Source organism: Hyperoodon ampullatus, assembly GCF_949752795.1.
Source record: "Hyperoodon ampullatus genome assembly, chromosome: X".
Lineage (NCBI taxonomy): Eukaryota > Metazoa > Chordata > Mammalia > Artiodactyla > Ziphiidae > Hyperoodon > Hyperoodon ampullatus.
Window position 1 is genome coordinate 60819308 of NC_136913.1, and position 13123 is coordinate 60832430.

The 13123-nt window shown below is 40.1% G+C and overlaps 1 protein-coding gene across 2 annotated transcripts in view; it reads left to right on the plus strand.

Moving 5' to 3' along the window:
* Positions 1 to 637: 637 nt before the first annotated feature.
* The window catches only part of OGT (O-linked N-acetylglucosamine (GlcNAc) transferase), a gene marked incomplete at its 5' end in the record, with an annotated part of 35672 nt that continues 23186 nt past the window's right edge, over positions 638 to 13123 (plus strand). The window contains 4 exons of one of the 2 annotated variants that reach the window (XM_079727773.1): positions 638 to 680; positions 3500 to 3644; positions 4520 to 4763; positions 10556 to 10624. In XM_079727773.1, the coding sequence (XP_079583899.1) occupies positions 638 to 680; positions 3500 to 3644; positions 4520 to 4763; positions 10556 to 10624 (501 nt within the window). Of the gene's footprint in view, positions 681 to 3463; positions 3645 to 4519; positions 4764 to 10555; positions 10625 to 13123 lie in introns of both variants that reach the window. The other variant, XM_079727772.1, reaches the window with a different exon arrangement.

Below are 13123 nucleotides of genomic sequence, written 5' to 3' on the forward strand. Positions count from 1 at the left end.
AGAATTGATTCATCAACCTTGTAACTATCCCTTTTTGTACGAATAAAGTTGATGAAACTTTTGTAGATGCCTTTGGCATTTCTATTAAAATCTACGTTCTTGGCTAGGTAGTGGACTATACTTTACCACTCTGCCAAAAATGTAGCCATCATGTGTGTTTCTTTTTCACCTTCCGCTTCGCTAGTAGAAAACTTGGACGGTCCTGCCCCAGACAGTGCCCTAGCCGCGAGTCCGGTTGACAGGGTTGCTCGCATGCGCTCTCGACACAAATCGTGTTTGTCGCAATGGGCCCTGTGCGGAAGGCTACATAGGAAAGAGTGACTTTGATTATAGTCATTTTGATCTCATAAGTGGTTACCGCGCTACTTCCGCGCTGGTACTTGATTGTAACAGAAAGTAGTTCCGGTCCGTGTTGTCTCGGCCGAGGAGCCGTCGCCGCCATTTCAAGACCGTGAGAGGTAGATGGCCAACCAGAGTTCCTAAGGTTCGGTTCCTGTACTGTTGCCGCCGCTTAAGCCTGCCAGAGCAGTGGTACGGCTGCTGCCCTCGTATTTGCTACCTCTAGAAACATTCTTGCCAGTAGTGGCGGCAGCGGGACTCGATTACCCCCTTTTCGCACTCCCTCCAGAAGCTCCAGATGGCGTCTTCCGTGGGCAACGTGGCCGACAGCACAGGTACCGGTGTCTGTTCTACCTTGGCAGACGCCCCCTTGGGGTCTCGCGCCGTCCTCTGCCTCTCATCACTCCCTTCCCTCTAGCCATCCCCATTACATCAGTGGCATCGCTGAGCTTTTCGTCGTCTACCGGCATCCGATCTGGGTTTCTGCTGTCGTCCGTTCCTTAAACATTTCCTCTCGCTTGCTTGTTTTTTGCTTTCTTTCTTGCTTTGTAATCCTATGCATTTTCTAGCCTTCTACTCTCTCGGGACGCTTCTTCCACACGTGCGCGCTTAGGATGTCTCGGAATGGACTGCATTGGAATCCCTGCCCTTCTCGCTGCCTTTCACTTGCCTTCGCCGCCGTATTCTCTCCTAATTCAGCTCACCGCCCCCTCCTCTTCCCCCTCCACGTCCCCCTCCACCCTGCTCCCCGTAGCCCGATTTGGTGGTCCTCTGTCAATCGAGGGCGGGGGTGCCGTTCCGAGGTAATCGTATCCTCACTTTGTATCACCCCAAGGACGATCACAAGCTCCTGGGTGTGCTTCGAGTAACCTCGACGAGAGGATTTTGAAGCAGCACCCCGCCGGGCAGCGCCTTTCTGCTGTATCTTCGGTTGAGTGGCCCTGGTTTCGAATTGGAAATTTCCAGGGGTTCCTTTTGCCATCGCTCAATTCCACCCGCTGCCCCAGCCTGGATTTCCCACCCTGTCCTCCTCCCTCCCCTCCCGCAGGGAGCCACACCCTTTCCTTCGCGAGGTTGCCAGCCCTGCGGTCCACTTCCTACCCTTGGGGAGAAACCACCCTGGTGCTGGGGCTTTGGCGTTGACCATCCTGCCCGCCAGTTTCTCGCTTTGTGTTACTTTCCCCCTGTATTCCTCCGCCGCCGCCTCTGGGTTTTCCATCCCCATTCTTTAGCCCGGTATCTCTTTATTCATAGGGGGTGTATTTTTTTTTAAGTTTTCATCCCTGCTTGAAGAGTTTGTAAAGCAACTGGAGTGTAGCTGCACAAGTGCAAGGCGGTTGCCCTTTTAGACAATTAGTCGAGAGTATTTGGTACTAAAAATAAGGAAACAACCAAATTATAGGAGTGTCCTTCAGCTGCCTTTCCATATTGAGGCTATTTGGGGCGGGAGGGAGGGGGGATTGGGCTGCGGTTCTAAGGTTTCCCACGAGGTTATTTTTTTGTTGATTTCTCAGTCGAGATGTGTCAAGGGTTTTATTGTTTTTGAACATTGCGCACTAAGAAGTGAATCTTCAATTGTCTTATCCATGATTGTAGGTAGTGGGATTAGTTATTAGTCAGTGTTCCCCTCCCTCTCAGGGATTTTTAAAGATTTAAGATTCTGTCCTAGATTCTCCTGTACTAGTTTGCCCTTTTCTACGTGTTAATTTTATTTGAGGAAGTTGTCATTTCGAGCGTTAAAATAGCAGGCGGTCTTGAAAAGTTAATAATGTCTTGAGATAAGGAGTTAGGAAGTTCTAGAGGCTTGTCTAAAATGTGATTTTCTAGTTTCTCTCAGAGATATAACCGCCCCCAGAGTTGGATGCAGGTCTCTCTGCTCTTACGTTAGTGGTCAGCTAGCTGTGCATTCTGTTAGGAAATTTACTTTGCGTTCCTGTGAATACAGTTCACTCGCCAGCTCTAATGATTGGGGGTCTAGGCTTAAATTTGAGCTTGTCACTCTGACCTTGGTAGAATTTAAGTAATTTGTACAAGGTTTCCCACCTATCTAATTAAAGTGGTGTGGTCAAATTCCCAGTAATGTATTATTAAGTAAGTATTTACAATTGATACTTAGGTAGCTTGTTGTTGTTTTCCCTCTCTGGGCTTTAGATGTATACCCTTTATCTTTATGTATCTGAACGAAGTCACTTACACACAGCAAAGTGCTTTCATTTGTTATTCTGTTGTGCTTTATCGAATGGTTTTATATTTTAGTGTTTTCCCATTTTAAAAAATCATTGCAGTTGTAGGTAACTGCTTGGTTTACACAGGGTTGTTTGCAGTGTCTTAATCCTTTAGTCAGTATCCGAGGTCTTTGGAAAATGCTAGTGTTAAACCAGCGTGGGTGGGATTTAGCTAATTTGGTCTCAGTGTGAGTTTGGGATGGTAGAGGAGCAATGTAATCTTGGATCTTTATTTAAAATGTTTGATGATCCCTTTAAATATTTTGGCTCTTGACAGATGAATTCATCTTGTTTACCAGCTCTTTTAAAAATAGCACCTTGACCTTTAGTTTTGTTTCCGGTATGCTTGTTTCTAGTGTTGCCCTTAAAGTAATTTAAAAAAAAAGTCACTGCGCATCTGGTGCCCCCAACCCAGGTTAAGAGATAGTTACCAGTACCCCACCCCCCACAGATCCAACCTAGAACACGGGACAAAGTATTAAGTTTCCCAGTAGGTTATTCTGACATTATTAAATCTATGTGACCTTGCAAATCACATGTTTTATATTTTGTTTGTGTTAACAAAGGTATGAGGAATAATGTTTTGTAAATCTTTAGATGCTACTTCTGATTTGTAATTTAAAAATACGAAGTATTTTTTGTCATTATGTAATCTCCTTTGGAAGTAAATATTTCTGTCTGGTCTGGGAAAGAAGTTAATGGGCGAATTCTAAAAATGCCAATTCTGCACTTGATATTAACTTGGGGGTATCAGTAAGGTGCGGAACACTCTAGTGCTTTACATAGTTTCAAGCATTTTCATCTTTAAGTTTAATATACCATATTTTTACATTTTTTTGTTTGCATTTCTAACTTTTTGTTTCCCCCCCCTTCCCTCAAATGTTTTGATGATTCTCCAGAACCAACGAAACGTATGCTTTCCTTCCAAGGGTTAGCTGAGTTGGCACATCGAGAATATCAGGCAGGAGATTTTGAGGCAGCTGAGAGACACTGCATGCAGCTCTGGAGACAAGAGCCAGACAATACTGGTGTACTTTTATTACTTTCATCTATACACTTCCAGTGTCGAAGGCTGGACAGGTAGGAGATGTGGGGGTGATGCTGGTGATTGCTGCCTCTGGGTGCTAAGCTTGAAAAATGATACTTAAATATTTGAACTTGAAATTTTTCCAGTACTGGGTTTCACCTGGAGCCACCAACGCACATCTGCTCTCTTGCCCACTTGTGACATGCCCAGCTGCCAGTTTTTCCTCCCTCCTTTTGTGGTGGTGGTTATATTATCAGTATGACTAGGGACCTTTTCTAGTTCTTTCCACCTACGTCTGCTGCTTTTTTAAAACTCTGTTCAGGTAATTATTCTTAGTATACATCTGAGCATCCACTCTCACCTTTGTAAGATGTGTCAGCTTGAGGGACAGAAATGCTCAGAGGTGATGGTGTATATGCTGTGGTTGGAGGTGCATATGTGGTTCAAGTTGCAGATGCCATCAAGTCATTATGATGTGCTACTTTTAGCTAATCAATTGAATTAATCAAAAGGGAAGAATCTGTGTTCTTATCCTTTTAATAAATCGTCATTTTGGCTTATTTAGACATTTAAAGGTGTGCGTCATTGAATCTTTTCAAGAAATGGAAAATGAGACTCATGCACATAGCATTTTTATTCTTGATCTTAACGATCATGGTTTACAGTGAGGCAGTTTGGTAATGGGACTCTAGTTAAGAATTTTATCTCATAAGAAAAAAGAGTGTTCCAATTTGAAATCTGGAATGCCTCCACTTCTGAAAAACTTTGATTTCCAAAATTTTTCCTACTATGCGCTAGTTAAAAGATAACGTATTATTATATAATGAGCAATACACAGGATCTTCAGAAACTGTTTGAGTTGCATATGGGCCATACCTTCTTTCTGTAACATGCATACCCATGCGTGAATACTTTTCCCCTTTTCCAGATCTGCCCACTTTAGTACTCTGGCAATTAAACAGAACCCTCTTCTGGCAGAAGCCTATTCGAATTTGGGGAATGTGTACAAGGAAAGAGGGCAGTTGCAGGAAGCAATTGAGCATTATCGGCATGCATTGCGTCTCAAACCAGATTTCATCGATGGTTATATTAACCTGGCAGCCGCTTTGGTAGCAGCAGGCGACATGGAAGGGGCAGTACAAGCTTACGTCTCTGCTCTTCAGTACAATCCTGTGAGTATAATTTTAATGGTTATTATTTTCCCTTCACAAAAGCCTAGGAAGAAACAGTTTGATACTTTAGACACTAAAATAGGTTTTTGCATGGAAAAAAGTCAAGAGTTTGGAAATGTTTTGTCTACTTAAAATGGTGAAATTGCTTTGACTCAGGTGTGTGTTATGTTTTTAAAAATTTATTTTATCTAGCAAGTTATTTGAGAGCATAAAAATTATCCTTATTGCAAGAAACTCTACATCTACCTTTATAATGCCCGTAAAAGTACAGAACACATGGCATTGTTTCTTTGGGCTCTTTTGATTAAATTTGGATAACTTCTGCTATAACATGTTTGCAACGGTTAATTGATTTTCAAGGAAAAGTGGAAGAAGGGCCTTAATCTGTAATATAGAATAGTTAAGATGTCAATATATGGATCCGTGACATGAAAACTCGGCTGCAAATTTTTTTCCTCAATATCCTATTCTCTTTTCTTTCTACATAATTAGAAGTGGTAGAATAGAGGTGATAGTATGCACACCAGGCTTTTGATTAGTTCTAAAAATTTTTTTGTCTAAATTGCAGATGTTTTCCGGGGAACAAGTGAGGCCCAGTTGGCAGACATTAAGTTCACAATGTGTTAGGGTTTCTGAAAGGTACACAGAAAAAGTAAGACTTGCCCTTAGAACTTTTGATGTAGTTAGGGAAATAAGATAGACATAACAGGAAAGTGATAAAGAGGGAGATTGTAGGAATCCAGAAAAAATTTAAGAATATGTTTCTGAGCTACGTTGTCAACATTTAGCTTTGCACCAACCCTTGAAGTGGTTAATAATTAACTATTATAGCTACCATTTATTGAAAGTCTACTATGTGCTCAGACATTGTGCCAATCAGACGTTGGTCTTTCTTAATGCTCACAATGATCCTTCAAGGTAGATGGTATCTGTTCCAATTTTACCACTTAAAAACAGACTCAGGGGTTATGTTAACTTTCTTGGGATCAAACAGCTAGTAATGGTGAAGTGGATATTAAAAACCTGAGTTGGAATATCTTGAAAGCAAACCTTGTAGAGAGAAGAAATAAAGGAAGCCCTTTTTATCTGGGTACCCAGAGGGCATCCACCCCTCAAGGCAGCCCTTGAGCACAGTTTGAAAACCATTCTGCTGTCCCTTAATCCTTATTTTACAAGTGGGAAACTGAAGCTTAATATAGTAGTTTATGCAAAGATCTGAAATCACTTTTTATATCTATTAACAGTTGTCTTTTCCATTAATTTTGATTGTAAAATTTTAAATTTTATTTATTGCCTTTTGTATGGATACAGTGAAAAGTCTCCCAGCTACCCTTCTTGGAGGTAGCTGATGAAACTAATTTCTTATGTATCCTTTTGGAGATACTCAATGCATATATATGTAAATTTGAGTGACTTTTTGTAATTTTTATTGCAGTACCATCTAGCTAGTTACAGAAAGTTTTAGGGAACCCTGTATGTGCTGCCACTGGGGCTTGGACCTTGTTCTTGCCAAGGCTCGGGGCTCACTTGTGTACCTAATTGTCACAGTAAATTCTTTCCCTTTATTAATTAAGGTTGGTTCCATCATTCACTTGTTGATTGCATATACATTCACTTGTGCCCTCTTACACAGCCGTGGCCCCAAACATCTTGGAACTCTGATCCCCTTTGCTCAGGTTTCCAGTTGCCTACATGTATTGCAGAGCAGTCATTGCTGCTGACAGTATACCAAACTGTAGGAGTATGATGAGAAGGGAAAGCTAAAGTGGGAGACAGAACCATGCTTTTCAATATCTAACCTGTTAACAGGAAGCTTATCATTGTGCCCTACCAAAGAAGTAAGATAATACTAAAATAAATCATGGGACTGCCCCTTGAAGGCATTGAACAGCTGTGCATTCCCATCTGGTTCTGTTTCTTCTAGTGGAAGGTGCTGCTTTATTTCTCTGTCTTTACCAGTAAGAATGAAAAAGGGACTCTGCCTACTGCCTTGATTTCACCTAAATATACCGTAGTGATCATGTTTTAATTCATTTCAGGGTATCTAGTCTTAACTAGATTTAAGCTTACTGTCAAATGCCTGTGTCAATTCAGTACTGACAGAGAATCTTGAGTCTGTTCCTAGATTGTGCTCTTGTTGGCAGTACATTGCTGGCCTGAATCACAGATGTCGTTGGCATTCTATGAAAAATAGTTAAAGAAACTCAGGTTATTTTGGTTTTGCAGTAGTGAAAAAGTAAAATGTTAAGGTGGTAGTCTTGGCAACCTGTTTTCAATAGTGTTTGTCTTTTTAAGTTAATGGTATGTCAGTTTAGAACTTATTCTGTGACTTGATTGTAGAAATTACTTTTAAGAAGTAGAGCTGTTTCATATTTTTACATTCTGAATTGGCTTCTGTAATATAGGGTGATTTAGTAATTTCACTAAAATATTAGTCCATTGTATTTGTAGGTGCTGTTGCAGCTGGTAATCTTTCACATGATAACTCACTAGAGTTGCCCATGCTTGGCAATCCCTTTTATGAATTATGTATAAAATGTTCTTTGTAAGATGGCTATAATACTGAGTTGCTCTAAGGAACTCTGTTTCTGAGTCTATAGGTTTTTGAACCATTGCTTCTGTTTTGATTGTGGATGCATAGCACTGAGAGCTACTGGCATCCTGACCATCACGTGTTACTGCCATGTTATTTGTTACTGTTGCGAGTCTCAGTCATACAGCTAAACTGTAGAAAACCTTATACAGTCATCCCTAGGTATCCGTGGGGGATTGGTTCTAGGACCCCCCATGGATACCAAAATCTGTGGGTGCTCAAGCCCCTTATAAACAGTGGTGTAGAACAGTTGGCCCTCAGAGTCCACAGTTTCTGCATCTACAGATGCAGAGGGTCAGCTGTATTTCTGTCCCTCTCTGCTCTGCTTTTTGTAAGTTTGCTGTGCAAATGTCACATTTAAATACTTGAGTGCTTATTGTGTGTACAGTGCTTTGTTAGGAATTGGGGAGATGTGTTGTGGGGGGAGTTGTGGATTATAATATGAGACAGGACTTGACCCATAAAGGAAAAAAGGTGTAAGCGCCTCAGATAATTATTCTTAGGGAGTATTAATCAGAAGATTTTTTCGAGTGGATGCTTATAACCTAAGCATTCTGTAGGAAGGTAAATAGCAAGTAGACTTCCTTGGTTGAAGTGGTGAGTCAAGTAGTAACAAGAAGTGAGTGTAGTAGAGGAGAGTCAATTGGAAGATTGAGAAAGAATAGAGGCTGAGGAGTTTGAATTTAATTTGAGAGGCAATTGAGAACTACTGTAAGCTTTAATCAACCTGATTTTATTTCGTGTGTGTATATAGATGTTGTAGGTGGGGGTGTGGGGACTCTAGGAGGAAAGGCAGGAAATAAATGCTATCTCAGGAAGGGTTGTTATACAGCAGATTCTTACTCATTTCCATCTCCTTACCTTTATTTATACTATTTTCCCTTGTCTGCAATGTCCTCCTCCTTTGTGTGTTAAAACCGTACTCATCCTTTAAGGCCCAGCTTAAAATTTATTCTTTGAGTTCATTTCTTTACCACTATGTGGCTGTTTAGTATGGATGTGTTTTGTCTTTCCACATAGATTGTAAGCCCTTTGAAGATAAGGATTCTATTAATTTATTTCCCTACAGTTCCAGGCATATTGTTGAATTGAATAAAGGTTTGCATAGAAGATATTAACCTAGGAATGGATACAATGGGCCGGATTTGAGAATTGTGATTCTCTTAGCAGATATTGTTTAGATGTAACTAATGAAGCAGAACTGATGTCTTAGGTTTTGAACTTTGGGGAGAATAGTGGTATCCTTGAATTTTCTGGAAATTAGTTATTCATGCATGAAGGTTTGGATTTCCAATGGGAGAATTGGATATCACTATTATATTTAATATGATATGTTTTACCTTTTTCTAAAACTGCCTTATTGATTATTTTATAGTGATCTTGAAGATAATCTATTTTTAACTGTGGGCATTGTGTTAACTTGATTTAGTATGCTGTAATGGGTCTAGATGATATAACTAAATATAGATACATACACTGTCAGTACTTGGATGGCACACATCCAAGAGTTTGTAGAAACTAGAGGGTAAAATTATGCAACAGTTGGCTAAGATGTATAGCCCATTAGGGTCATTGTTGGAGAATTATTGCAAGACTTCTGATTATTATGGCTCAGAAAAGGCATAGGAATTGGTAAAAGTCCAAAGAGGTATAACCACGATAATGAGATATAGTAGAAGGAGTTTGTTTGAACAGATTGGATTGTTCAGTCATGGTCTGCCAAAACATAACGGTAGCCCTTAAAGTTTAGGGGGAAAAATCATACAAAGTAGATAGCAAGATTATAGAATTCATTACTTCTGAGAGTATAAATAGGGTTGAAAAATAGACTCATTAGAGGATGCTAAGTCTGTAATAAGATTAATGATACCTATGAGGATTAGTATTAGCCTTTTGTGCTTGAGGTCACGGGAGACCACCATTTTCTTCCAAAACACTAGTTTTGCTTGTAAATAAAATTATAATGTAATGGACTAAAACACTTGCCTGCTCCATGGACAGACAGATCAGGTAGCTCATGGAACTGACTCAGTATGGCCAACCGTAAGGCTGTTCTGTGGCAGCCTATTCTTTGCTGGCTGACTTTTTGTTCACTTGATGGATGATAATATACAATCATAAAAGCTGTTTATCAGTAAAATTAATCACCTGATTGTGGAAACCATAATACAGTTGCACATAGAATAGTATATATGATGATACTTTGGCACAGTTGACAAAATTTCACTTTTTAGGATTTAGTGTAAGGCTCTTCCACACGTGGAACAGTTTGGAATGATAAGCTTACTCCTTATTGCCATTGTCTTTGCTTGTTGACTGACAAGGCAAACCAAGGACAAATAAAAATGTAAGCTCACTGTTCTGATGTGTCTTTCATACTGATGAACGGACTGGTGAGTCAGATGACTAGCAACACAATTGTGCTGCTAATAAAAAGCCGAGTCGACTGCTTTTCATTATTCGCCCACTCAACTCTAATGGCAGTTAATACTAATGAGTAATCTAGTGCCAGGTGCCAGGATTAAAGCTTTGGTTGGATAGTAATCCTTTTGTCTAATAGTGAAATGAAGTCAAGTTTTCTACATAGGTCTGACAGCCTAAGGGTAGGTTTGCCAATAACTAATCACAGCTAAATCCTTTTTTCCACTCTGGAAAATTTTTGACCCTCGATATAGTAGTGGTTCATCATAACCTTGAACAAAATAGTTGAACAAACATTTGATGCTTTTTTTTTTTTTTTAACGTGACTAACATTTGGGGAGAGGAGAAGCTATAGCAAGGCCCGTAGTCTTTTATCTGAAATTGGTGGGATCAAATGCATCTTAAAATTCAGACTTTTTAGGATTTTAGAAAGATGATAATACCATATATGACTCCCAGGTGTGTCTGGAGCAGCACCTTCTAGTAAAACACATATTTCTGCAGCAAAAGGTATGCATATTCACATTAAGTGGGATCAATAAATTCTGTAAATAACTTCATGCCAGTTCAAGTCAGATTTAATCATCAAATGAGTTTTTAAAATTTTTTGGAATTTGGAATTGAGGATGAGGGGATTGTGTTCCTGTTCTTAAATTTGTCAAGCAGTCTCTCTAGTTGACAATAAAATGATGGAGCTAGATACGTAAAAGTAATTTCAAGATATCTTTGGTTGACAAAGCAGAGTATAATTAATGACAGAGTATCTCTGGGTTTCTAGGATTTGTACTGTGTTCGCAGTGACCTGGGGAACCTGCTCAAAGCCCTGGGTCGCTTGGAAGAAGCCAAGGTAGGTGTTTGATAGAACACATTTAAGCATCAATGTTATGGATACTTGTACTTTTTGCCAAGTCTTCAACTCTTCATTGAGCTATCTTCACAAAACAGTCCTATGAAACTGAGGAAAACTGACGGCATGAATCGCCTCAGACTAGAGCAGGGCCAGGATTTGGCATATCTGTTCTAAATCTGGGGGTAAAGCAAGAACCTGAACATTTTGGAGCCTTTCTGCTGAGCTAGATCATCTTTATAACAGCGGGCTCCGTCATGATCTTATGTGGGAATAAATAACATTCCTTCAAATCTGAGGCTTGCCTGCTGGTGACAAGCAGAGCGCCTGTGATTTGGCTCAAGACTCCTATATGATGCAGGTGCCATTGAAAATGCTGCTCTTCTAAGTCCTTTGTGGCTTGTAAGTGGAGAAGAATTTCATCCAAATGTTACCCTGTAATACTGGCATTTAAAATTCTTATTTAACCTTCCTCCCTTCATCTTCCTCACCCTTTTTACAGTGGAAGAAAGGCTGTTAAATGATTGCAAATTAATAATTGGAACATCCTGCCCCTTCTTGTCCTCACTCCCTTCCCCAAGTTCCTTTTCCTCTTTTCCAATCCTAGTTGTCTACCTTCTTTTCTTCTTACTTCCTTCTTTTATTCCTCCCCATCCCACCTCCTTTAAAAAAAAAAAAAGTCAGAAGGACAAAGCTGGTTTGTTTGGGAAATGGACTGATCGAAAGAAAACTTGCCCAAGTGGAAAGGTGGCTTTTAGCATTCTGTGTTTCCAAATAATGAATTTGAATACCAGGTTGGGTTATTAAAGCTTTTGGTATAATTTTAAATTAAATTTATAAATGAAATTGTCTTGTTACAAGCCACCTTACGCAACCGCGCTGCAGGGGTGAGGAGTGGGGAGAAACCAGAATGCTTCTGAAACTCCCACCTGTTGCTCTGAGCCCCACGCGCATGCTAATACGTGGAGTGTATGCGCAGCGTAGCTGTCTGTTTGACTGCTTCATCCAGGGAGGGAGAAGGCTTTTCAGCACCATCTGATGTTAAAAGGCACTAGTTTTAAGTGCATAGCTCATAAATTCTGCTGACACTTTGGATTAACCTTATGTAGGTTTCCAGCTAATGAATTGTAATTGATTTCAATCTTAGCTGATAAATCTAATTGGTAATTTATAGAACAAATATTTGATAAGCTTCTATTAATTGTCACCCCACCAAGCGGACAGCTAACATGAATTGCACTTCACTGCAGCTTTAGACATCGGTTTAGGCTGAGACATTGCGCCTGCCTTAGGTTGCTGACTTCTTTATTTCAGAGCTCTGGAGACACCTAGTTTGAAAAATGTTATTCTGTTTTTGTGAGAACTTAGTGAACAAGAAAATACTCTTGAGTGAAATGCAATGTATTTCTTTTGTAATCAGTGCATTTGAAAATTCAAGCCAGCATATTCCTAGTAGATGGAGGCAAAATTAAGTTGTCTTTGTAGAAAATGAAGAGCCTTTCTTCCAGCAAAAATCCCTGCTGTATGCAATAGCCCTGATTAACCCTCTCCCTTCTGCATGTTTCCCATATTACAGACTTGAGACTGTCCTCATTCCCATATGTAATAGACATCCAAAGAATTTCAATTGCTTTGTTGAACTTTTACTAATGATCTTGTTTTTATTTTCTCTCTTGTTTTTGGTTTTTCACCATTGATATTGTATTTAGAAGGTTTCAGGTGGGTGAAACCTCCTATTCCATGCGTAAGGTGCCTCGCTGAAGGGAGCTCGAGGCCTGGATCTAGGGCAGACACACACCTCCTCCTCTTCCAGCAAGGAACGCACCGAAAAGTCACATGATGAGAAATATGGTAACGGGTTTGTAACTGCCACAGCAAAACAATTTGCCTCCATGCCTGAATCTTCTGTCTTGTGGCTTCAGAAACAGCTTAAAATAATTTTATTTACAAGCAAGTTATGTAAGAGAATGTTTTATACTACAGCCACAATTCTGTCAAAGATAAGTAAAAGTTAATTGATATTAAAAATTATTAGAGATAATTTACTAGTAAAAGCTTCTAACTCTTCTTGTTGTTCATTTTTTCCTTTTTTCTTCTTTGTTTGGATTGCAGCATTCTGCTCTTCTGATGATGCGCTGTGACCCTGCAGTAGCGCAAAGGCTGCGCAGCGTTAATGCGCAATGCGTGCGAATGAGCCCCTGTGAACGGTTGACTAGATGAGTAATCTGATTGACTGGCTCCCTCAGTCCTATTTTGTAGCCTTTTTGGATAAAATTGGGTTTTAACATACCTCGAGTCCAAGTAATCTCATTAAACAAATATTCTCTATGGGCCTGTCTAGTAGATTAATGGATCTGGTTGGCCGTTTGCTGCGTCTAGGGGTGTTCTATGTAGCGCAGCAGTTCGCAGCGATTGCGCAGTGCGATGCTGTTAGGTTGCGCAAGCGATGTTTGCGCTCGCATTACAGGGACCTCAACCTAGGTGCAGTCCTGTCATATG